Here is a 27,593-nt window from a genome sequence, read left to right on the forward strand (position 1 = left end):
ATGTTTATATCTTTGTGGATTTTGACATTGTTAAAAACATTGTTGTGCATGAAAATGTCCAATAGTTAGCAACATCTTTACAGGGAGGAATGACGCAAGTTCAGAGCAATGCATTACTGTATCTTAGGCCTACATGGGTCCGCCACTGAAAATCTTCTCTGCGATTTCTGAAATGAAACCTCTGATAATGACACGACTTGAAAATGAATGAACTTTTGACATTGTAAAGCTAAAAAAATAATTGCATATATTACTCATTGCATAGAGAAGCCTGACGAAAAGCAATGCATTTCACTTCCATACAGTAAGTCAAACTACAAAATACTCCTTTTTGTTCTATGTATGCTTATTAAATTGTACATTACACAATAAGACCATTACTTGCTCCGGTTGCTTAAAGTCTTTAACAGAATACCTAGCCAATAGAAATAATACTTTATATGTTGAACTACATTAATGCATGTTAAATGTAATCATGGGATCAAAAAGATACACAAGGTTTTGACTTCAATTACATTTAAGTATTTGACATTAGCGCAGCCTCCATCTTGTCATGCTATGAGGTGGGATCTTGTGTGCTTTACTGGGATGTCTGCAGGCCACCCAAGCTCAGGTCTTAGCTCATAATCAATATAACTTTTGGCAAGTTTGTTAAAGGAAGCAACGTAAAAAAAAACAATGGTTACAGGCATTTGATATGTAAATCAGTGATCACATTTACGGGAGATTGGGAGACCTTCTTTGACTCCATAGCAGACAGAAAAAGGAAAAACCGAAATGTTTGCTACTTAGCTCTCTCTGGTCTTCTCAGTGGTTCATGAAGAAAGCAGTGGAATAACCTTCCAAGTCTTATCAATTATCAATGACAATTAAGAACCAACACCATAGAAAAGAAACACATGAACAAATAAATGGAATTTCTGTACAATGACTGAATGTGTACATGGAAAACGTCCCAGAGAGCTGGAGCTGCTCAATGTATATTAGCAGCATGATGTTTACTTGGCACAGAAATAAATATTTAAAAAAAGTATGCAATAATTTAATAAAGTAAGTAAGCACATATAGCGTAACACATGGACGACAGCTTGTATAAAACAATATATTTTTGATCTCCTCTCATTGAGTTTTAATCATGTAATCGATAGCGGCATCAATCACATGAAATCTCAGTTTATATTTGTTGACGGTTCAAGGAAAGCATTGACAAGTGCTTGCAATACACGTTGAAGCAAATTTAGATATATAGGACGGAAGGTCCTTGCATCACTTAATCTATGGAAGCACCAAACAGCCTTAGGTCCTTTAAAATCTCTTTACTTTTTTTCATTTATGATATAGAATATATTACAGCACGCTGCCCCAGCTTCTTCATATAATGCAGTTGCAAAAACACATCTTTACAAGACCCTCTTCTCTTCTTTTTAAAATTTCTGTTATTCAATCATAAAGTTCTTGAATGTATCTGTAAAGGTCTTGAGTATTTACGTTTTCATTTTTCTATTTTTGTAGATATATTGCCACATTCATATACCATGCATTTTACTGCATTGCTATTGCACTGGTCTGGATTATTCTGGAAAAGGCTTGGAACTGAAAAAGAGGAAAATAAGATATTGATAAATACCTCTGCCAGGGAATCGCCCCCAAAAGCCAGTGAGGATTGATCAGGAAGGAGTGTAGTTGGGGAGAGAGATTGGCATTATTGAACTTGGTTTTTTTCTCCATCTCTTCTCTCTTCATTCTTACTGCTTGTGGACATCTTCACTGCGTATGATCTTGTATACGATCCAGTAGAAAATGTTAAAAAGGAGGAAAACTAGAGGGAAGGCCACACGGGAGACTGTGTCGATCCTCTTGGCTCGGCCGATGAAGAGCTTTCGCATCTCATCAACAGTTTTCTCTGGGGGGTTGGTGGAGGTGGGTGCATTGTTGTTGTTGCCCTTGATGGCCATGCCATCCTTGGACTGCAGGCAGGCGGGACCCATGCCATAGGCCGTAAAGCTGAATCGACCCTCTCCAGCCTCATCCTCCTGCAACAAAGTCCAATACTCGTTTGGTTAGAAATCAAAAAAAGTGATTACACACATATTATCTCCCTTGTCCACATCGTGGCTTTGTCTTTAATAATCAATCCATTTGACGATAGATCTATAGATAGGGATGGATGGATGGATAGATAGAGGCACGTAGATAGATGGATGGATAGGTAGATACTGCATGTTATTGTTTAGTCAATTCTACGACTGTTAAAGGTAAGTATGTTACTAGTTGGAGGCAACGGGGGACGGGTTGTTTCCATCCTTATTCTATAAGTATAACTTATTTTAGAGTTCTCTTCCCCTGGAACAGATTTCATGTTCCAAATGAGGGGGGCTGTCGCTGTCTTGGTGTGTGGGGTTGCATCAAATTCCCCTTTTTTGCTCTGTTAAATTGCTGCACCAGTCCACACTTGACCGGTGGGGATCTCATTCTATTATGACTGTAACTGTTAGCTGCTCCTGGCATTCTCTAATCCCTGCTCTCCTCTCTCTGTCCCCCCCCACACACATCCCTTGTGGTGTGGGGGGTTTGAGTTGTCAGCACCTGCCTGGTCAGCCAACGCTGGACCTGGTCGCGAGTCTCCCGGTCCTGTCCTACATCTATAAAGTTGAATAATGGATTTTGGTGTTTTAAAAACCCATCGACACTGTATGACTATGTTTAGCCTGTGTTCTGCTCCTCTCTCCCACCAACCGTCTCTGGAGGAGGGGATCCCTCTCTGAATTGCTCCTCCCAAGGTTTCTTCCATTTTTTTTCTCCTGTTGAGAGTTTTTTGGGAGTTTTTCCTTGTCTTCCTTGAGGGTTTAGGTTGGTTGAGGGGCCGTTCTATGGGCATATGTGAAGCCCTCTGTGACATGCTTGCGTGTAAAAAGGGCTATACAAATAAATTTGATTTGACTGCACTTTTTTCAGCATTCAAAGACCTCAAGTTGACCCCTAGAGATCACCCAAGGTCAAAGTCAGGCATTATCAATCCAGTAATTTTAAGCACTGTGAATATGGAGCGGACAGAATAGTTGTATTGGTATTGCTATCACTCAAGGTTATGGGTGTGCAGTGTTTTAACCTTAGCCTGTTACTGGAAAATGTGAAGGATGTCAATAGCATTGCCTCATGCACGTCAATGCAACACCAGCACTTCGCTTCTCAAGGAGCCATTTTTAGACACCACGTCCTCTTTCTGTCCTTGCATCCATGCCACCCCGTTTATTACTGTTCATGCCTGTTGGGGGTGAATGGAGCAAAACACACTGCCTCAAAGAAGATAAAAAGAGCATCATTGTGTTGGTAAATATGTGTGTCATTTAGGCGTGGCCATCCATGCGAAGTCTGTGCATTTTGCGTGGTCCCACTGTTTTTCCCTGGCCTGGGTAACACACAATGCAGCATGCGTTGACCTCTACCTCGTCCTTCAGTGGCGACGTCTCCGCCATTTGTAAGTATTACAGATGCTCCACTTTATTCCCCCTGCCATATGATTAATGTTGCTGGTGGAGGGACGTGACGTGAAGCTGTAAGGAGGGACGAGGCTGTGGCGCGGTGCAGAGTTCTGCATGCGTCACGCCCTCTTCAGCCCAGCCTGATTCATTACCTCACCCCCTAATTAAAAATCCCCCCCATTAATGCAATAAGGTAAGCTTTAGCTGGCTCCTACACTGTGAATAGGAGTGGGGAGGGAGATAAATAGTGAGAAATGAAGCTATGCCCTTTGGGTTTGTACTGGGGGAAGCAATTTATGACTGCACATCAGGATGCAGCACACTCCTCCCTGTTCCAGCATTTGCAATTCAGAGAGAGGGGTGTGTGGCGTGACGGAGAGGGAGAAGGGGAGAGAAAGAGGGAATGGAGGAGGACGAGAGAGCAATGAGATGCAGTAGGAAAAGAGAAAGAGAGAAATGACAACCTCTTGGCTCCTTCATCCATCACAATATTGATTCATGATTGATGTATTTATATCTCTCACGATGCAGACATGATTAATGGCTGAGATTAAAGTGAACCTTAAAACCAACTAGTTAGAGCCTCAATCTAATATTTATTCACAACCATTGCTTTAGCAAATGTGTAATGTAGCTTAGCATTGCATTCTTTGTGAATAATGTCTGTATAATATCTCTACATTTCCCATGTAGCTTATTTTTTGTAATTTTTACTATGCACACTTCTGCAATAGAAAGCATGAACACACATCTACTGTAAGTTGTTACGGTGTATTAACTCTTATTTTTCTTGTTATGTAGCCCAAACCCTAAGCATAATCAGTCAAGGGGAATGCTTAAGTTTTACTCTCATTGCAGTCCACATACTATTATGATGCAGACACATCAAGATTGTGTTAGGCGTGGTGACGCCAGATTGATTAGATTCAGTTTAATTCCTGGTGCCACTGGGTTTGTAACAGAATGGTCTGAGAAAGATCCTCCCAGCATGCAACTCTTTTCACAGTGCTACTATTGTTTGTTTGACTAAGCCTGACTTTAACCTAATGCCACAAGTTGAATACTTAACTGCTTAACCCCAATAACTTATGCGTTGTGTAAAATATGAAATGTTCTTGCTTGGTAAAAGTACATGTGTAGCAACTAAAGCTCTGCTTTTTCATTAGCAAACAATATCAATAAACGGCTTAGTAGATGAAGTAGGTTTATTAAGTTTAATATCCTGCGCTATTTTAAAGCACAGGCATAATATCATGTTCCATTACCATCTTGTAAAATTAATTCACTAATATATATATCCTTAAAAATTTCTAGTCGCAATTTCAGAATTCCTTTTGGAAACCATGATATTTTTTGGATTAATGTGCAGTGGACCAGGTGAACATCCGATGAGTGAAATCCAAACTGAATTTGTAACCCTGTACCCAGGTTCCTGATGCTACAGTACATGGTTGCATAAAGGGAGCCTGTCCAACTGCCACTCTCTCATCAAGCCACTGACCTGAAACCATTATGCACAAATGATGTAGCTCCCGCTCTCTTTAAAACCCGTTAAGGAGTAGCGTCACACATATGTGATTCTGAACATTCCAACCGACTATTTTCCGATAGACAAAAACTATATGACAAACGCTATAGTATGGCTTCAAAATTTACAATTAGGAGGCTAACAAGTAACACTAGCAGGTAGTAGCATTGCTACGAGTATTATGCTAGGTTGCTAGGTAACGGAAGCTAACTAAAACTAGCTAGCTTCCGTTTTGGAAAAATAACTCACTCCTTAACCCTTGTGCTGCCTTCGGGTCACATGACCCAAAGGTTCATAACGAACCATCGTTGTGTTTACCCAATTTTACCCAAAACAAAAACAAATACAAATAATTTTCTTTTAACCTTCGCAATGTGGGGGGTCTGAGACAGCCCAACGGTTAAAAGAAAATGATTCACTTTGTTTTTGTATGCGGTAAAGTTGTCGCAATATGACGGTGGGTCACAATGACTGATGGGTCAGAATGACCCGAAGATAACACAAGGGTTAAAAGGTTAAATGAGTTCAAACAGTTGATCTTATTTAATTACACAATGAGCGAACATGACACCTTCATAAGACAAAGCTAGTGTATATCTACTATGATATACAGTAAACAATGTGACAGTTTCACAACCACGTACCATGTTAAATAAAGTGTATTATTATTTGATATACATTACAAGCTTGATTTTATAGTACTGGTTTAAATTCCAGAGGACAGAATCAGATTAAGGTTAAAACATATACACAAAGTATGAAACAACTGTCTTTTAAAGTAGAAAACAATTAATCCTTTAATAAACCTCTGTCCTGTAAGGCAGTATGGAGGTAAGCTCCATGAATCACCATATACTTATTTGCGTTGCTAATCCTCACTCTTATCCCTCCATGTTTACAAAACGCTTCGACAGCCCCAGATCAAAGCACCACGAACAGGAGCAGACGATCCCTAGTGAAAGATTCCCCTTGAGCACTGACCATCGCTAATGAGCTGATTATCCTCCATCAGTCATCAACTTCCCACTGAATAAGCCACTGTCATTGTTAAGCAGCGTAACAGTGTCTGTAGTTGAGGGCTCACTTCCCTCTTCACCTACTTTCTGTTACATCTATGAATGATATGCCAGGGCACAGTGGCATCAAAAGACAATCTCTTACACTTCCTCTCCTCGTTCTGTAGCTGTTTTTTTATAATGTTTTGCTATAGAAGACTCTGGCTTTTAGTAGTTGTAGCCTTGAGGGCAACACTACCCACCCATGCAATGCTAAACAAAATGGCTTTCTCAAACTGTGAAATCAAATATGGGTAATAGGGGTGTAAAATATTGAGCCCATTTTTTTTTTTATTAGGCACCTGTTATTTATCTAAAAAGATCTAGGCCTTGTGCCTGTACTTCTTAGACAACAAAAGAATAACATGGTTATAGTCTGTTTATTTATTGTTGGAAAACTGAATGGCCAGGGCACGCGTATGAAAACGGCATTCTTTATTACTTTTTTCTTATCTGCAAGGGCTTCACTTCTTTTTAATATCAAGCAATTTTTTTGTAAGAAATCGGTTCCTGCAGGCCAATTTATCCTTTAAAGATGAATGGCGAGGGTCGAAGTTACCATCTCTTATCAGCAGGGGGAGGTGTAATTCCCTTATATTAGTATTGCAGTGTCTTCATAAAAAAATATATATATATATTTTAGAGACAAAATAAAAAAGATTTCGGTCACACAGGCAACACCCTCAAGACAATCTGTGCCATTAATCGATCCTAGACGGTTACAGAAATCAGCATAACTGTTGCAAGTACATCTCTTTCAATCCCTAAGCTGCTTGCACGTTCCTTGCCTGCAGTTGTCCTGCCTTTGAGGGAAATTAGGTACGAGAGGGCCTAAATAGCCTGCACCAGAACTGCCTTTGCCTTGTTTTATTGTGTGGAGCCTGAATGTGACAGTTTCCTCTGCAGTCCGGTCCACCTGAGTGATAGGCTTTACAAGCCATAATGGAAGAGCAGGCTTAGGCACTGAAATAGCCTCTAAGGGCCATAACGGTGGTGACCATACTACAATTAATGGCCATTAAAATATGTGATGCGAAGACCAGATCCTTGTAGTTTGTATAGTGCTTCTGTGGGAAAATCTGCACTGATATCCTATAGTAGAATTGATTTATGTACACATAGGGTATGCATGCATGCATGAATATATGTATGTATGGATATATCTATGTCTATCGCTTTGGATAAGAGCATCTGCTAAATGACTAAATGATCTATGTATGTATGTATGTATATTTAACAAACCTACAACATAACCCTAACCCAAATCTGCATTCTCCATGGTCACTACAAGAAAAACTATGAATACAGTGATTCACCTGATATGATATCAGCAGAAATCCTCATGAACTCAGAGATTTCAGAGATTTAGTAAAGGATCTGGGTCACACTTGGCAGTTATAGGATTTTCTATGCTTCTTTCTCCTCATGAAGAACAGGGAGGGTTAACAGAACGATGAGCTGTGAGGTAGCTGTTTGCTGTGATCTACCTTGGAGCCCTGGGTTATTAATCTACCCTCACCTATTACATACATCCCAGTGGGATTGGGGATTACAACAAAAGGATTTAGGATTTATTTTTTGAGCTTTTTTACTCTTTTCAGTGACTGACTGAATTCACATACCCTGAAGTGGTTTGAGAATAGCTGAGCGAGCAACACAAGCACACACAACCTCACATGCAAACACACATACACACACTAAGGAGTTTAAGCAATGTTTGTGTAGGGCATGTGATGTTTTCTTTTTTTCTTCGACTTTATTAATTCATCCGTTGCCTAAGCTTCAGACTCAGCGAAGCAATTTTCTTATATTCCCCACGACTGACAGGTTTACATCTTATTCGATACCCAGGGTGGAGACTAATAAAGGAACACTGCACAGATAAAATTGATTGATTAACTGTTAAAAAGAAAAAGCAAACCATCTGAAGTCTAGATCTTATTGTCCTCTGGTATATGCAATGATCAATGCAGACCATGCACCCTCAGATCTGAGGGATTGTTGAAGTCGTCCATATGTGATAAATCCACCAAATTAGACAGTTTTATTTCATTTTCATTATGTACTGTAAAGGGAATGTGCTTGGGACCAAAGGTTTCCAAGTTAGATTGCAGCAAAGTGCTACCTTTTCTGTTTCACCTTTACTGTGTGCATTCCAGAATGGTCCCTGCGGCACTCCAGAATCAGTTTAAAGAGTTCCGTCAAATAAGGGGGTAGAACTTAAGCATTCACATGGTTCATGAAGGATAAAGTAACTGTATTAACTTACTAGATATATATAAGTGGTGTTTATCTGAACAGTCCTCCCATTTATGCAAATCGACTAATTCTACCATGCAGACATTATCTCAAGACATGACTAGCTATACATTGGATCAAATTTTCATCTTGGTCAAAATAGTGATAATAGGTACAGAACCAAAACTTAATTTAAGTGATCCAAATTGTATTGAAGCTACAGGAGTCCAAATAATTTTATAAATAATAGTATGTGTAGTATATTATATATGTTCTTTACAAAACATATCATTTTATCCTTTAACCCAAATCAATTGAATTATGTATTATCTGACGCAAAATAGCATCGCCTAGAAAGTTAATACAAGCTTATGTATCTGATAGCCAGTCTGCCTGATCACATTTCCAAAACTTCCATTACTTTCAGTACTCCCAGACAATGAAATAATCCCTTGTGCATTTGTAGTGGTAAATACAAGGTGTGCAGGTGTGAATGCGTGCAAGATGGTAGAAGGGATAAGAAGATAAGGGTGAAAATGAGATTCACCTTCATGTGCCGTCTCCTCCTCCTGAATCGCAGCAGCTCCTTGTGTTGGCGAGCAATGAAGTTGACAGCAGCGTATTCCAACAGGGCGGAGAACACAAACAGCAGGCACACAGCCATCCAGATGTCAATGGCTTTCACATAAGAGACCTGTTGGTAAACACACATACTCAAGATTAGCTTTTCACGTCGGACGGACAAACCCACAAAAAGTAATTACTTTGATACATCATCTTCATTTTGTATCCCACCTTTGAACATCTCCAGAATCGTCAATCCAGTCTAAAAACAGTACACTGGATGGTCAGTTCACTTGCCATGCAGTTTCTCACTCAGGCAGAAAGAACATAGAACCCAAAAGGGAATGGGTGGGTCAGATGAGGCTAAACAAAGCTAGGGCTGGCTGTCTGCTTGGCTGAGGATCACTGTTTCTGACAGACCAGTGGTCCTGGATTCTATCTTAGGTTGTGTTACAAACTGCACGGGTCACAAGAGATTGTTCAAATAATAAAAAATCTGCCACGTGGGACAAGAAAGGGTGGCAGTTGGTGTGGTGTGACAGGAATTGTATGGTTTTATGGCAATAAAAAACAAGCAGATGGTATATTTATTTCTTAAATTTGATTTACCCTTTATTTGTGTAGGTTATCTCGTTGATAACAAAAACTATATTTTGCAAGGGAGCCCTGTGTACAAAAATGTCCAATAATATATATACACAAAACAAGTAAATAATAAAATAAAGTGCCATACAGAAATGTTGGGATGGACCACTCAGCCAGACAGATTTACAAGAGGTGGGCCTACATGAATGTCCATGTCAGTGCCATCTATAACTCATCAAGTTGCTACAGAAACTCTGTTCTCTGCCTTTGCTATGACACTCCAAATTGAGCTGTATCCTGTTTTCTTTGATGATCATTGAGATGGTTCTAGAACTGGATTGTAGTTAATATGAAAAAACCACAGAGGAAAAACTCTGTAGACCTCTAAAAAGTGCGGCATGGCATCGATGTGGTGAGGGTTTAAAAACACAACAACATTGAAAGTTCTCCGAACCACCAACACTCCTCCTAAAGATGGCTAACTAAGTAACTAGGCATAAAAAGGCTTCTGTCAGTGAGGTAACTAAGAACAAAATGGCCATTCTAAGAGCTTCAGTTCCTCTGCAGAGATGGGAGAACCAGCCACAAGGACAACCCTCTCTGCAGTACTCCATCAATCAGGCGTTTATGGCCGTGGCTAGACAGAGGCCACTCCTGAGTAAAAGGCACATGACAGCCAGCCTGAAGATTACCAAACGGCACATATAGCACTCTGAGACCATGAGTAAAAAGATTTTCCAGTCATACATGACGCGATTCTAAAATTAGTACTCACTGCTGGAATGTGTGGAATGCACACATCGATACATGTCTATTTTTAAATATGTTGTCTATGCAGATACTGTCGCATTTTTCTCCATCTTTTTTTCTTTCTTTCTTGTTTCCTCTGATAGACCCTGCCACAGTGACACTGGCACAGGGAGGAAGAGAAGCAAAGAAAGGATGCACCTTTGCTCAGCTGTGGTGTGTGATCATTATTGTGACAGCTGAACTGCACAGAAATCACGGTTCACTTGTTCAATTTTCAGAGCACATGAATCACCTAATGTCAACAAACAAAATGGGGAGGATAGTTTCCCAGAACATCATTATACAATTCTACTACCTCATGCTAGACTCTTTTACTCTGAAAATCCCTCTAGCTAAAATTTTTCTTTTCTTTTTTAAATAAAAGGTAGATTTCCTTTGATATACTGAGTTTGGCCATTTTAAGGACAGTGAGTGTGGTCTGTGTCTCATGCTGAATAATCCGTTATGTAACATGGTGACATGTGCTTCAGAAAAAAGCTCAAATTAAATTAGTTCATCTCTGCATTATACATATAGATAGATATCTAAGACATTCAATATTTTACTCTGATGAAGTTTGGAAACTAGTATTGAATACCTCATATCATAGTGTTTGTTGAAAATGCATACTTTTTTTATCCATACAATTTTCTATGGCAAATTTAATATTTCTTGTGTAGTGAAATCCACAAGGCTTTCTGACTGCATAGAACAGCAGGAACAAAAAACAAAAGTATCACAAAGTCAAAGTATAATCATGCTCAGCAAATGTGTACCATCGTGTACAGTATAAAACAGCGTATCAAGGCATGTTCAGGTGTTTAATGGAGACCACTGGAGCGCCAGGTATTGTTCATTCATAGAAAAGTGTGTGAATGGTTGTTTCAGGTGTGCCTTTCCTACCTTAGGCAGAGAAGCTCTGGAACCTGAACTCTGGGTTGTCATGGTGAGCACAGTGGTGATGCCCAGGCCCACCCTTGCAGGTGCAGCATCCATGTTGATCCAGAAGGAGACCCAGGATAGGATGACGATGAGCAGACTAGGAATGTACATCTGGATCAAGTAGTATCCCATCTGCCGCTCCAGATGAAAACGGACCTCGATGCAGGTGAACTTGCCTGGGATGGAGAAAAGGGGATCGTAGATAAGAAAACTAAACGACATACAAACCCTTTCTTGTAACTGTGTCTCCAATCTAGGGATTTTTTTAGATTGGTAGTTTTGGTCTTGTTTCCCAGGGGATCTGGCTGACACTAATGTATGCTGAGTTATACCAGAATCGCTATGCTAAAGATCCATTTAATCAGTAAAGATAAATTCTACAGTTGTATTTGCCAAGACTTTCCATTTAATTAGAGTTGTTGTTTCTGATGTAAAGGGAGGCTGCAACTTAATTAAAACATATTTATTCTTCTGATACATTCCATGTTTTCCATCAGAAAGGAGTCATCCAGCAGGATCTTTCTCACAGTTTGTCCTGCGAGTGTGTGAAAAGTTTGTGTGTGTGTTGTGTGTATGGTGCGTGTGTTATATTTCTAGACATAAATGAAAAGACATTGGCAATCTAGTCGTGCCAAACTGCAATGCACCAGCACAATAAATGCTCTAGCAATGTCTGGGTTTGTATCTCTCTACGAGAGGAGGGTGTTTGGGGATAATAGACAACAAAAACTATAAAATTATTGAAAGTAAAGCCAGTCCAGGAATATATCTTCAATTTACAAGAAATACCAGTTCAATCTGAGGAAATTGAGACTAATTATATAACGTATTTGATACTTGATTGGGGGGCAGCAGAGCACGTATACTTAGGCCTGAACGGTGGTTGATTGCGGAGTAGTAGAGCGCGCATACACAAGCCAGAATGGTCATAGAATAATGGGCTACAGAGGGGGAGGGAGACAGCGAGAGAGAGGAAGGTGGGGGGGAGTCAGATAGAAAGAGAGCCCTATTGAGAGAGCAAAAGAGAGGGGGTGGGGAATATAGAGGGGCTGAACTGTCCTTGAAGACATTGTCTCCAAGAAGGGAAAGGAGATGGAAGAGCGGGGATGGCAGGAGAGAGAGGAGACCCTAAGGGGATTTCACTTGTGTTCACCAACACAGGGGAAGGGAAAAGAAAAAGAAATAGGATAAGAAATTAAGAGGCAGACATTTCTTTTCGAAAAAGAGGGAGAGAGAGAAATAAAGAGAAGGGATCGGAGGCAGCATAGTCAAGAACGGCTCTCTGGCCACATGCTTAGATGGGCTCCAGTCGTCTGTGCAAGGTTTGAACCTGACCACTGTTCAGGGTGTGCATGTGTGTACGCGTGTTCAGGGCGGGCATGTGGACGTGTGTGTTCATGGGGGTTCATCACGCCCATCTGGCAGCTGTAGTCAGCCGTGTCAAGGCTGCTAGACTGGGGAGGGAGCCTTACACACACAGACACTATGCATCTTTCCACCTGTCTACTGGAAGTGTCTCCCTGCTTTTGAATGATGGCACAGTCTCTCAAATAATCAGGGAGATGGAGTGCCACAACATTTAGTCTGAAGAGAAGCGGCACAAGAAAAGAATTGAACGTCGGCTCAACAAACCCACTAACTCAATCCAGTACAATAAATGAACCTACTGTATTCCACACTCTTTTGTGTTCACCTTCCCACGTTTTGCAGTTGAAACTACATACGTTTCCACACTGTTTCTTTTTTTCCGTTTCATCTGGAGTGTGATGATTTCAGACTGGCTGGCTTGACTGGACAGATGGTGTACAGCTAAATGAAAAAGACCATGAGGGACAAATGGAGCATAGCCACTGTCCTTCCTCTACTGCTTTTTCCATCCTCCATTCTCTCAATATTCAAGGGTTGCATGTTATTAAAATGCCCTCCGTAAAGCCACTTCTTTGCTGGTAACCATCAATAACAGCCAAATTAGTGACCCGGCATATCTGCCATGTATTTTAAATGAAAATTACGTGGATGGCGAAAGAAAGATGGCGAGAGTTAGAGAAAGGGATAAAAAGAGAAAGAATAGTGGGAGCACAGTGGAACGATGGACAGACACATAAATCATTTGACGGAAAAAACAAACGTCATAAGCAAAAGAGATAGAAACGAGTGCTAAAACCAACCTGTGTTGTAGTGCTTTGTGCAGTACCGCAGGTCTTTCTCCTCTTTCAGTAAGAACTGAGGCAGCGTAAGCCCGTCAGCCACCTGCACGGCTCCCTTCTCATCCCACTCAAATATCAGGTCATTCATTGTATATCCGACTGAAAAGAAGGTAGATGGGATTAAAATAAGACCGCTCACATACTTTCATGTATGTGATAAACAACCTGAGAGACATCCATAAATCCATAATCGCCACAGAATACGAAATAAATCGTTCTTCTGGATGTGTACTTACAGCTCTCCAGCTGCATAATACAGGTCTGTACATCCATTGGGAAATTCTTCAGGTCCATAGGACAGGCAAGGATCAGTGTTATCCTGTGACAAATACAAATAACCGTGACCCGTTATAATAAGACAGCTAGTGGACTAAACAATAACATGATATAATAATAAGATAACATCACACCATATTGCTAAAACTTCTATTTTGCTTCAGAAACATGCAGTGGGATACATGTTGTTGCTTAGCAATATGAGGGTTTAGTTTAAATGAATTACAATGGATATTTCCCAATGCAACCACAAAAGTTCAAAGTTGCCACACAGTCGAACTCCAAATAAATGACCTACATCTTGAGATACTGTCACTGAACGGCTTCACTCCCATTTTCGAATTGAGCCCCACCACACTGCAACAATATCTCACTACATTCCAACCCTTATCCTGTGTTCATCCACACATCCAATCAGAAAATACAAAGAAAAAGGCAACATCAGGAAATAGGATACCTTATACTATACAGAACATTGCCATTTTTAGAAATCCGAAGCAACTTGTTGTCGGTGGTGACCTCGTGGAAGTTGGCTCCTTTCTCGTTGGCAAAGAACAGATCAGGTTTCCAGATGGAGTCCAACATGGAGGGGTCCAGATCCAGGCTGTCATCAGGGTACTCACTATAGGCCAGGCGCGGATCATTCCACTGTTGCCTCAGGAAGATGTTCACTCTGTAATCCTGGGGGAGAGAATCGATCAAAACAAGTCAAGTGTTTGACTTTGTTTCGGCGGATTTTAACTGTGAACCCAAAATCTGACATGAATAAATTATAAACCATCAACATTTCAAATAATGGATTTTTTGGTTAAATGTGTTTGCTGAATACAGAGGCAGCAATGGTGGTGAACTAGCAGCTGCTAGGCACAGCTTCGATCAGGTACAAATTGCATGTATTGTAGGGGGGAGCCAGACGGCTGAGCTGTTAGGGAATCGGGCTATTAAGCAGAAGGTTGCCGGTTTGATTCCCAGCCGTGCAAAATGACGTTGTGTCCTTGGGCAAGGCACTTAACCCTACTTGCCTCGGGGGGTGACAATGTAAATGTAGAATGGCAAAAGGCAAAAGGCAACTGGTATCACATCTCCAGTGCTAACCAACTCTGCCCTTAAGCAAATAACTGAAATCCTAGATTTTCAAGGGTCAACGCATAGCATCTGACCCTGCACTACCGCTTGCATTGTAATGCCTTTACCACCCCACTGTTGGTCCTGCTGTAAAGCGTGTGTAGTAAATACGCTTTTATCTGTTTAGTTTATGCTGTGCGTGCCCCTTTCAAGACTCTGGGCCTAACTAGTCCTGACCAGAAGCGGTTTGTCCCCACAGCCTGTGCCACATTCCTGCTGTTCTCAGTCAACCATCCATCTGGAGACACTGGTTCACGTTTAAGGGTGCTTAGACCTTTCCAAAATACAGATAGATCCCCTACATAATTTGTGATGTTGTGATGGTACTAATAAGATGTTGTGATGGTACTAATATGAACTAAGTTCATATTTCCACTGTCTGTTTACCTAAATACATTCACAGTTGCTCTGGAGAAGAAACAGAAACTTTGCTAATCTTTATTTTATCAGATGACTAGGACAAATCTGTCTGTCTTCCAAATAGTTCCTCAACAAATTGTACAACCATTGCGTGGTTAAATGTAGCACATTCAAGAAAAGGGAGTTCCAACCCAAAATAGACACACAGAGACCAACACCTTAAATAAAACCAAGTGTTTTTTTCTCTCAACTTCAACTGTGTACTGCATTTTAATATCTTCATACAGTTTTTTGTAAAAACAAAAAAAACTTTAAGTATAACCCTATACTGGAATGTTATAGGAAGATTTCATATACTGTATTTAACAACTTCATAGGACCTTTAATGAGGAAGATATGAACAGTCATCAGTCTGGTGCTTCAGAATATAAATGTCCCTCTGTAAAAATGAAAATAGAGCTACAGCAGTGGCATTTAGCCACAAGATTCCACATTAATTGTCAATTATTCTACAATACAGATCCACAGTTCTGTTATTCCTTAATGGTCATTAAACTGTTGGAGCAGCAATGCATCATAGAATAACATATCAGGCCTGCCAGAGTGCAGCAGGTGACATTTAGAATGGCAATCAGCCACAATATTAGATGGACATTTTTTGAGCAATCAGGCAAACCCACAAGATGAACTGTTTATAACTACATTATTTCGGGGAATCAAATTCAAGACCACTCGTACTGTATGTAATGTCTGTCCTTCTGTTTTTATATTTATCTTATCATAGCATAAAATGTTCCCTTGTCAACTGGTCGCAGCATCTTAAAGACCAATGAATAATCAGTTCAAAGTAAAAATGATTAAAAGATTATTATCTTATAAGTTGTAACTACAGTATGATTCATTCACTGCATATTTATTAACACACTTACCCTGTGTAAAAAGAGAAAGTTTAGGCATGCAACAGATACAATTATATTCATCAGTGTAACCCAAGGTGCACTAATACCAATATGTCAAGAGTGTAATTAATATTGACTAGGTGCACTCTCTCTAATATCCACACGCATCAGATCCAAGCCCATGGCACACTACAGAGTTCTCTACCCATGTTTTTTTCAGCAAGAATGTGACATTTGCACGGTATCTTGCATACGTTTCGTATGTGTTCGGTAGAACGTTTGACCAAGGCCTAACTCTTCTTACGGTTTATTTTCTCTACTCTTTATCCTTACAGTAGAAACAGAAGAGTCTTGACAACTAATTAGATAGCCAATGGCCAGTCTCCTGAGGATGATACTTTTAAAGCAGAGTAAACAATTAGGACAGAAAGGGGACCAGGGGACCACGGGGACAGGAGCCGGTCCCTCACAGAGAAGCCCAGTCTCTTGGATCATTATGGCATGAGCCATTGTTCCTCCGACCGCAGCCTTTTAAAGCACTAAAGATTTATTGATGTCTTTCTCTACTTCTTTCCTCCTCCTTTCCTTTCTATGTTTCACCAATTGGCCTTCACAGAATAGGGAGTGAGACCGCTGCGGAATGCGAATCAATTCCACTGGCACTGGAGGAGGAAAAGAGTGGAAAATCTAGCATTTGTTCTGCATGAGCAAGTTCTGCAGCTCACAGCAGTTTAAAGGCTAGCCTCACATGGGGATCTGGCGTGTAGAAGAGGACAGACGTGAGCATATTGTTGGTATTTTTTTCCTGCCCTAAACTTTAAACCATTTCAACATTATCTTGGCATAAGCGAGACATTTGCGAGACATTTGATAGCACATTGAATTTAGGTTTTGAATGAACCCAGTGAACCACTGAAAGTGTATATACTCAACATTTGTGGTTCAATTCTGGTTTTCTTTTCTTTTTTTTTGCAGACAACAAATTAGGGACATCATAATTTCAAAGATGTTTTTTTTCTGCAAATAATTATTAATAATTTAGCCATACTGGTATCTAACAGCATACACAAATTAAAAATACAAATAACTTACCATTGTTGTTTCAGCAATAGATCCAAAACTGTTAATAAAAATGTTGCAAGTTACGTTTACAGGTGGACCTGTGAATGAAAAGGCAAAAAAAGATATATATTTTTTTAGTATTTTCACACAAAATGTGTATAGGTCCTGCGCATGTCTAGATAGAACTTTAAAGCCGGTACACAATCTATAAAAAGTTATTTTCTAAATAACATCATAAGAGACATATCCAAGGTTTTTTTCAAAGAACAGTGTCAAGGTTAGAACAAATTGCATTATTTTGCATTGAATGTACATTTAAGTCCAAACTACCTGGTTGTACGAACACAAATAAGATTACCCTTTTAAAAATATGGACGTGAGGTCTGGAAGGTCAGGACGTGTATAACATACAATATTATCCGACTTAACATTGGAAACTGTCCTAACCATACTGGGCACCAGTTGAAATGGGCACTAGGATAACCCTATTTTACATAGAAAATGTTTTAGATGAAGAAAGAACTATAAATATATCAATCTATCAATAGTAAAAGCATACATATTAAGTAAATGCATTTGTGTCACTGGTGCAATACACAAGAAAATGAACTATAAGAACACTATTGATATGTTTTTGTGACAGTTCTATTGCAAGCAAAAATAGTTGTATCCTTAAATTAAGAAGAAATTCTAACATAAAAACTATATTGAAAACAACTGAAACGATAAACACTGTTCACAATTAAAAAACTGTTAATCCGTTGCAATTTTTTGTGAACTACAGAAAGCTGTTGCAAGTATCCTCAATTTATTTAATATTCTACAGAAATACGGTATATTCTATCTGTCCATGTAGCTGTAGTTCATGTCATACATTGTGTTGTCATTCAAGGTCATAAGTTGCCTGTTTAAACACAAACAGTCCCATGTTTAATGTTCTGTCCTTCTAATTCAGATAGCTCGAGGCAATAATGAACAGAGGGCTCTGGATTATTCTGATGGACAATTACTCCTCCTGTCAAAGTCTCACAGTTGCTGGAGGCACGGGAGAGGAAGATCATCTGAGATTCAGATGAAATACACACACGCACGCACACACACACAAACACACAGACAAACACACACACACACACACACACACACACACACACACACACACACTGACACCTAGTTAGTTAACCCATGAAGTAAGAAAGCCTCATTGTGGTAGTGGTGCACTGTGGAAAAAACAAACAATTTAGAATCCCCTTGAGTTGAATGTGACATACTGAAAAGCTTAAAAATAAATCCATAGCAATAGTTTGCACGCAAATAGGGTAAAGAAGAATAAATAACTGAATCCACGTCACATTAATCAGGTCCGTTACAGTTTGGCCTTCATAGCATGAACACATAACAATGGTCAGGAGTGACAAATACTTCAATCATCATGAAATGGAAAACATATCGCAAATGTTTTCTGTGAATGGTTTCCAGCAGAGCTGGTTTATACTGTTCTACTTAAGGCCCTGCCATGCTGTGGTCTCTCTTCACTGCAGAGGAAGTGGATGTAATCATTTGTCTTCTCCTGACATTCCTTGCAGTTTGTGACGTAAAGCTTGGGTAAATCTAATGTCCTGCTCCTTGTGTCCTCCTCCACACTTCAGTTCCTAGCCCTCCAATGAAGGAAGATGGAGACAAAAACAGAGACGGAAAGAGGAAGAGAGAGAGACAGAGAGAAAGAGAGAGAGGAATTGAGGGGGAGAAAGAGAGGGAGAGAGAGAGAAGAAGAGACAAGAGCGATGAGGGGGGCTGAAAACGGCAGTTAATTAACTGTCAAGCAAGGCAGGGTGACTCATACTGTAGCCCAGAATTATTTCCTTTACTGTGTTTGTGCCAAACAGTCTGAGCCCTGCAAAGAAGGCAGCCAGTATGTGTGTTTGTGTAGGTGTGTACGTGTGTGAATGTGTGGTAAGCTCTGCAACAACTTTGTCTCCACAGAGTTGTCTGCCCATCAGAACCTTGTTTCTTTACCCAACCTTCTCGCTCATTAAAAAACAAGTGACAACAGCCATAAACTGTGATAAAACGCCCCCACCCCCTGACTCGGTTAGACCACAACATAAGTTACTAGTGTGTCCCCTGTGGGCACCTATCCGCAGTCGGAATCCCAATACGACTTATCAGCAGTATATTTTCCAATTTACAGTTTGCACCCACCTTGGTGACACCTTTCATTATTTGTTTACTCTAATTGCCGACTGACCACAAACTGATCCTGAAGAAATTAGTCCCGTCTCCTGTAACAGTGTGACATCAGATCTGGTCATGAATTTATATACTAGTTAATCAATCAGCTGAAAGGAGAGAGAATTACATTCAGACAGAATGATGAAACCAATAAGTCAGGAGTGTCTTAGACAGTCTCTCTGGTCAGAGAGGTGCACACATATCAAGAAAAAAATAAGAATGTTCAAAAGATAGAAAAAAGATAGTAAAACTGTGTTTCCTATGTCACAAGGTTAAACAGTTAAGTCTGCCCTGATAGTAGTTTAAGTGAAATCATGTAATGTACGTTTTTAAAAATGCACTAGCAAAGTCTAGGAGTCAAAATGGGAACTATACTGGACCACCACTTCCCAATCGTGCAGTCTTCAGCAAAACAAAGGCTATTAAATATTTATATTGCTTAGTCTGTATCCTAGAAGATGTCTGCAAAGCAATTCAAATTTTTATTGATGTAATTCATATACTACACATTATGAAAAGAGCTGAAGCAGAACCCATTTTGTTCAGAGAATAGGCAGAGCAGATCAGAAAGATGTGTATATAGAAAGAAAGATAAAGATAACTTACATTTTAAATGTGTGTTTTATTTATGAAGAACTTTCAAAAAAAAAGATAGAAGAGCTGTAGGTTGTTTTAATAATGTCCAAAATCTGAATCAACAGGAGAGTGATTCAAGATGCAAGATGAAATTCCAGATTCCATGAAATCCTTGCAATATGTTGTGTAAACATTCTTTGCTCATATCACTTATAAAAAAAGGAGATGTAGATTGTTATGTATCATCACATTAAGAATCTTGGATTTAAGACACTGTATGACACACATACAGTAATTCTTGCATATTTATGTGGTGGTTAGGCTACATGAGATTTTTATTTTAACAGCGTTTTACTGCAAAAGAAACAATTTCGTTTGCGTTTTAATTGGACTGCAACTTGAGAAATAGAGGTTTCTCTAAGGTAGATATGTTCTCATCCATCATGTTTTCACAGAGGGAACTTGGGAGAAACATTATTTCCCCAAACACTTAGTGGGTGAAAAATACCAATATTACACTTTCTTTTCTCCTGTGCACTACTGTAATGCCAGAGGGAATCTAGGATTAATTAGACGGTGAAATGTATTCAAATTCAGGGTTGGGAAAAAGGGGTGGATGGGTGGAGAGATGGAGGGAAAAACGATAACGATTTGGGCATGTGTGTATATGTTCATATGTGTACTGTATGTTTCTGTGTTTTTTGTGTCTGTCTGTGTTTTTGTGTGTACTGTATGCTTTTGTGTGTGTGCATTACCAACAGGTGTTATATCTGCCTTGCTATGGTACTGCTACTGTAGATTCTTAGAACCAGTGAGTTTGTTTTGTCGCATGCCTATAATTAATGACAGCCAACTAAATCACCACACAGCTTTCTTGAGCCGGAGGCGAGCAGTGAGTGATGGGAAGACATGGCAGCCTAGGAAGGGTGTGAGTCCAGAATGACATAAATCGACTTCAGGTCCGTGGTGTAGGTACAGCAAATAAAGAATAGTTTACTGAATTACCAATGCATCGATGGTATGTCTATCCTCAAATTGATCGATCCACAATTTCGCATTAGAAGTCTGTTGTTATGCCCGACCTTTTGTGTCGTTGTTTTGTATGATCATGAGAGGAATGATGTATGTCATGAGAAGGGGGATGGGCTTTCCTGATATGTTGAGTCGTACAGTATCAGTCATCTGGCGGAGTAATCAACTGAGTAGACTCTACTCAGGCGCAGTAGAGGGAAATAAAATGAGGCTGCGGTTGACTGCTAGCTCGATCAATCCAGCTACTATTGAGCTCTTCTAATGATTTCATATCGATGCCACATAAAAACCATAACCTGACCACTCAAACGCAGATCTATGCAACAATAATTCTCCACAACATCCATTTGTCCAAATGTTTATGTAAAACACAGTACATATCTAGAATAAATTTGATGAAGCATCCCTCTAAAGGCCTATTGGACACAACCTTTGTCGAGACAGAATTGTAATCTCTGATCAGAGTCATAAGTAGTGTTATTTGTTCTAATATATTTCCTTTTTTATAAATTAATTGCTGTATGTGATTGAGAAATTGAGTATTCAGACCCGTTTACTTTTTTCACATTGTGGTGTGTCATAGACTTAACATTCAAAGGAAAATGAATAAATAATAATTCTAAGAAAAAAACTATACGTAAAAAAAAAAAAAGATTGATCTAAACGTATGTTTTTTCATGAACCAAAACAAGTCAGTAATCAGACCCCTTGCTATGTTACTCTAAATAAAATGTATTTAGGTTTTGCTCCTCCATGAGATTGGAGTTAAGTTATGGTATTTTTTGTTATACTACTGGCAAAAAACAGCTATCGCTTATCATCTGATCTGCAAATCCCTGGGATGTACGTGTATTATGTGTACACTAATGGTAAAAATATTTGAATCTCTAACTTGAAAGGATTCCAATACTGTCTGAAGACACTGTATTCAATAGAGATAGAAGTACAGCACTACATAAACACAACCAGACAGTAGTGTAGTGTAGAGGTAACATCCACTTATTATATTGCCTTGCATTAATCAACAGAAAACCTCAGTGAAGACAGTTCATGTGTTATGTGATATGAACACCCTCTAATAAACAATGCTGGTGCTCTAATCAAAATCCACTAGTGGGCCAGTCAAGTGCTGATACGTCAAGCATAGACCTGCAAATCTGCTGAACCAGCTCCCTTGCCTTCTACACGCTGAAGTTCCCTTAATATGGCTAAACAAAAGTAGCTTAGCTCAGTGTATTACACACAGGATGATTACAGTGCTTCATTTAGGGGCAAGGATATACTGCGGATTTCAAACCAATGTGTTTGGGGTCAATAACCAGCTTGACAAGAAAATAAGGTTCAAGTATCCTTTCAAGCGTGTTGAGTGTGCAGCTATTCAGAGCAACAACATCTTCCTCTTGGTTGGTCTTTACCAATAGAGTAGATCAAAATCAAAGGTCCATGTCTGGAGCAAGTCAACCTCTTTGTTGACACACGCATGCGCACACACACATATACACACACTCTATTTATGGAAATACAACTGCCAACTGGACAACTGTATTCACAGAAGAGTATAAAGAAAATCTCAGGATACAACTTAATTGTATCTTTACACTGTACAATCAGCGCTCGTAGTAATAGATTACAGAATTCCGTTTAAATTATACAGCTGTTAAATTGAGGTATGGAACTGGAGAAACAGATTTCAATTCTGAGAGAAATTAATGCAGTCCATGATTTGGTTCAAGTTTAAAAGTTTAAACCAGTCTAACTACAGTAGTGAAGTTACGCAACACCGTACACAACGGTTTGACAAGTTACAAAAATCCTTGTCCTGCACAGTATACAATCTATCTTATTAGAAATAAGGTCAGTTAATAATAGGGTGCTTCAGGAACACATAAAGCAGTCAGTGGAATTACAGTAATTATAATCACTTCAACAGGATAATATACTATCTCATGTGTTTGAGAATCAGACAATATAACATTTGCATCTCTACGTAACTGTACAAATGTAAGTGGTAAAATCACCTCTTCACAGTGAGATTTACCTTATACTTTAAACAAAACAATAAAAACACTTTGTCAAGGGAAATGTCAACATAAAATATACATTAAAGTATATTAAATGTGACATTGGAGAAAGGTTTTGGTCTACTTGCTCTGTGGCCAGCTGTTTACCAACCTCCAAGTGGAAACCATAGGGACATATACATTGCACAGTAATTATGTAATTTTGAGTTCAAGCATGAGCTTTTAATATCTTTATTATCAGAACCTGCCGGACGAAGCATACTGTATCCCCAGGATGATAAAAAAGAAAGTACCTTTCTTGTGTGTAGCTTCTGATTTGGTGCCTTGTGGGTCTAATGAAAAAAAGATTAGGATTAACACATCATATTCTAACAGCAGAGAACTACTACAGAACATGTTGTTTTACCTCATGAAGGCAAACAACAATGAAAACATTAACACGGCTTATTTATCTTAATATCACACTGGTGCCAACACTTCAGCAAAGTGAGTGTGTGGCGGGCAGGGGAAGACTGGAGGGGCCAACATACTGAAGGCAAGAGCAGGAAGGGGGGATGCACTGGTTTGTAATCAATCAATGCCATAGCGGGCAGGAGAGGAAAGGCAATGCACGGAGATGAGAGGAGTGGGGGATAGGGTGCAATGCAGTTCTCTTCACAAGAGGCAAAGGTGGGTTAGCAAAATGCACTAAAGAGATGCAATACATCGGAGAGAACAGGGGGAAAATGCAAAGACTACATGTCAAACCGGCTTCGCTTAGTTTGATTTGCCTCATTTGGTCCTAAATTGCACATTTATAATTTTGCAAACTGGTCTGTGGTTTAATTGTTCTTTAAAAATAGATTCAAATGGTATGTGTGTAGTGAATTAGATCTCTGTCTGCATTTCTATGTCTGTGTAGAACCACCTTCCTCTGGGCTACATAATTAGGCTTTAGGAAATACATTTTGCCTTCCAAACCATTTTATCTACCCACATAGTGAACCAACTTCAGGAAGTCAGTAATGTAAAAAGACTGAGTTTGAGAAAAGTCACAGTTTCACACTGAACTTGTTGGAAAAACTGTTTTCATACCTAGCCCCTGAAAAATATAAATTGTATAAAAGATTCACAAAATAAGCTAAGTTACTGTCTCAGACCTATGCTGTTTAATTAAATAATTAATCTAAAAATCCTTTACATTTTTGCATATTCATTCACATTTGTTTTCCTATACTGCTTATCCAGATCAAACATCTGTAATATGATCTCTTTATCAGATCAAATATAGCCAACTTCATTATAATAACTTAATTTGGCTACATGTATTTACTTATTTATTAATTTACTTCAAATGGAAATTAACAGTCCAAAAACACGACTGGGCAACTGATTTTCTGAGCTTGACAACTGACACTGTGTAAAGTACTAGCCTATAGAAGTTTGGCTGCAACATTACAATCTGTGTCGTCAGAGGAGAAAATATCTATTAAGATACATGGAAAGCATTCAGCATGACCATTAACTGTAACAGACAGGTAGCAAAACTATATAATCTCACTGTATCCATACAAGAGACATTTCCTTCCTTTGCTACACACAGCAATTCCTCTGTGTCAAATTAAACTTCATGCTAATCCTTCGGGCTAGGAATCTGTTTGAAATCTGAAAACCTGCACAGAACATCAGACTGGCACTTCGATTGTTTCCTTTGTTAGAGGCTATATTCCCATAAATGGTTTAGTACTACTACTGTGTAAAATCAATTCTCCGTGCGTCATATATGTATAGCAAGAATCTGTCGACTATATAATCGTGTGACAATCTACAATAGAATTTTAAATGTACTTTCAGGCCTAACACATATGCACAAAAGGAGCTCCCAAATTAAATGTGTACTTAGAAAACGGTCACAGTAAACTATTCTTATAACCAACATATTTGGTTCACAGGATAGGTTTGTCTACACTCAATACATTTTAAATCTAATAAGTCACCACACAAACATGTTTAGTTTACTTTATGGTTCTACATCATTTCTGGAACATTCGATTAGCTAAGCTTAAGGATGTATTTTTGACCGTTATTTAATATCATCCCATTTTCTACCTCTCCTATCCAAGATACTGGATGGAGAAAAGATCAAGGGCGAACCACCATCCTGTTCATAACAAGAATGCCTAATGTAAAAATGAGAGCACAGTTTGACTTTAGAATGGTGTGGGTGATATTCAGCTCAGTGTCATTTCAAAGATGTGGACATAGCCTTATACTTTTGGCTGACTTTTATGCTATCCATTTAATATTCTGCTTTGTCCTTGTGGTCCAGGAGCCGCTTGACATAATCAATATTTTGACATAACTCAGAGCTAAGTCACCTTTCCTGCAACATAAATATTCTGTGTGTTCAGTGCCTCACATCCAAATATCTGATAACAAATGATTCCAGTAAAAACACACAGTGGAGTTCAACGTGCTAAATCTAGTTAAACACTTAAAAACGTCTTAAATTGAGATGGACTTTCTGTGTTTCTGTCTGCGGGATCTGTCAAATTCAGCAAATCCATCCAGATGGTTCACATCTGCATTTGTAGATGAGCCCTGCACCCCACCTCCACCCACTCACCCTGCTCCCATGAATCCTATTAAAGTGCCGTTAAACAAGTGCTGATAATACCAAATGAACGTCAAGCTCCACCAGCTAATAATGATTCACCTCTAAAGGCTAACATTGATAAGAAAGATGCAGAGAAAGACAGAGGGAGAGAGAGAGGATACTGTGCGCAGTAACAGATATGTCATACTAAGAAGAGGTAATACAGGAGAAGCCAAACAGTAAATATACGGCAGCAAACTGTATATTTACACATGTACATTAGGTATTGTTAAAAAAAGACAGTTCAAAAATAAGAGTCTCATTCGCTCAAAAGCACATTGACAGTTGTTTCATTAAGGTTTACACTGATCATCACTGTAATTCAGACTGGCAAGTGACTTTCAAGAAGAGCAAGTGACTGAGGCAGCGACAGAGCACAACAGCGCAGGCGGTGGTAGCGGTGGCTCTAACTAGCAATGTATTTTTGGTAGAATCTGCACCACTTCATGATTGTTGGGCCGGCTGCTTTTCAGTGTGACTGATGAGGAGGGACAAGGTTATAGCGGAGAGCCGAGTCACAGCTGCAGTCTGCACCATTCATCACTATAGGCCATAGATTAGAGGCCTGCTGCAACTATCCTGCCTGTCCCTCTACAGGGAAAGGGAGCTGGCTGGCTACCCGCTCTTCAAGCTCTGTGACCACGGAATTCCAATTTGTTTCACATATCACTGTGATCTGTAAACAAGCCCTGCATACAAAGGAGGTGCTGGAGTGTTGGGATGGGGGGGGGATGAGGGTAAGGCATAGTAATGATTCTGTCTACCTTAACCTTCACCATTGTTTGAAGAGAGACCAAAAATTAAGCACAATGAATATACGTAAAAGAAAATAAATTTGTGGATCTTACATGGGATGTCCAAAATGGATCGGATTGTTTTCTTTTCGAACCAATAGAGAAATTAGCTGAATCAATTCAAAGGATTTCCCACAGCCAGCCCCAGTCATGATCAGTGTAATTCCCTATCATGCCGGCACATTCGTAGCTTCAGGCACTTTTCATCTCTTCTCTTTCCTGTTTCCCCACTGTTGCTGTGTCATTAAATTAGCAGGGTTGGTGGTAATTTGATGAGGTGTGCTTCCCAGCAAGAGCTCAAAACTACAAAACATTCTATTCTAACATTCCATATTTTCTGAAGGTTATACGGAACACTCCAGTTCTTAACATTCCGTTGTAACACTTCCATCACTCCAATGGGATTTCAATTAGATCTATCACTCCATGTTCTAATATTTGTTCTAATATTCAGTAACTTGTAGAGCTACACCCAACTGTATTACAGTCTGAAATCTAGTGAAGCTGAAAATATTTTGTATAGATTGTAATGCAAATTTTCTGTATGTATGTAATTGCCAGCAGAGGACAAACTGTGTGAATGAGTGAACGTCATGTTCCTACATCATGTTGGCCTGACAGGCATGACAAACACCTGCATTTCTGACTCTTGGTAGACACTTGGGATATCTTAGTATGAAACATTATGTAAACCTAACTTAATGAATATTTAACATATACTTCCCATTGGGGAATTCTAGGTTTATGCTACTCAACAAATGTCAAGCATTTAGCAAACAAAAATAGTATCTGCATTAGGACATACAACATGTGATGAATTGTAATGGTCAACGACACCAGTCCTTAAGCCAGGGAGGTTTGGAAGCAGCAAATTCCAATTCAACTTTGAGTTTGAGTTAACAGCATAGTGCATAAATTTAATCAAGACATCGCATTTTCAACAGTATGAATATTAAAGATCACATAGTATAAGAGAAGTATGTTGTGGCCTTCCTTATAAACTGAGATGCTATTGTAAATCATGAGCAGGCACCAAACTCAAATGATGCCTTGAAGCACAAAACAAGGCTTTAAACAGCACAACAAATCGACTTATTTTGTTAACAGCATAGTGAGGAGATGTTTTAAATGCATTAGTGAGTGATGTGTTTCAATTCTTACAAGTTTAATAATGCATACTCAAAAACAGGCCTG

At 39.3% G+C, this 27,593-nt stretch overlaps 1 protein-coding gene across 4 annotated transcripts in view; it reads right to left on the reverse strand.

The window, feature by feature from the left end:
- Nucleotides 1-1,028: 1,028 nt before the first annotated feature.
- glra1 (glycine receptor, alpha 1) overlaps nt 1,029-27,593 on the reverse strand; it is a 33,699-nt gene continuing 7,134 nt past the window's right edge. For 3 of the 4 annotated variants that reach the window (XM_062476272.1, XM_062476271.1, XM_062476270.1), the window contains 8 exons: nt 23,264-23,302; nt 17,143-17,210; nt 14,124-14,347; nt 13,627-13,709; nt 13,352-13,489; nt 11,145-11,359; nt 8,851-8,997; nt 1,029-2,033 (listed from right to left, as the gene is read on the reverse strand). In XM_062476272.1, coding sequence (XP_062332256.1) covers nt 1,746-2,033; nt 8,851-8,997; nt 11,145-11,359; nt 13,352-13,489; nt 13,627-13,709; nt 14,124-14,347; nt 17,143-17,210; nt 23,264-23,302 — 1,202 coding nt within the window. In that variant the 3' untranslated portion in view covers nt 1,029-1,745. The remainder of the gene's footprint in view (nt 2,034-8,850; nt 8,998-11,144; nt 11,360-13,351; nt 13,490-13,626; nt 13,710-14,123; nt 14,348-17,142; nt 17,211-23,263; nt 23,303-27,593) is intronic. The other variant, XM_062476273.1, reaches the window with a different exon arrangement.

The sequence above is a fragment of the Osmerus eperlanus genome, chromosome 13 (assembly GCF_963692335.1).
Source record: "Osmerus eperlanus chromosome 13, fOsmEpe2.1, whole genome shotgun sequence".
NCBI lineage: Eukaryota > Metazoa > Chordata > Actinopteri > Osmeriformes > Osmeridae > Osmerus > Osmerus eperlanus.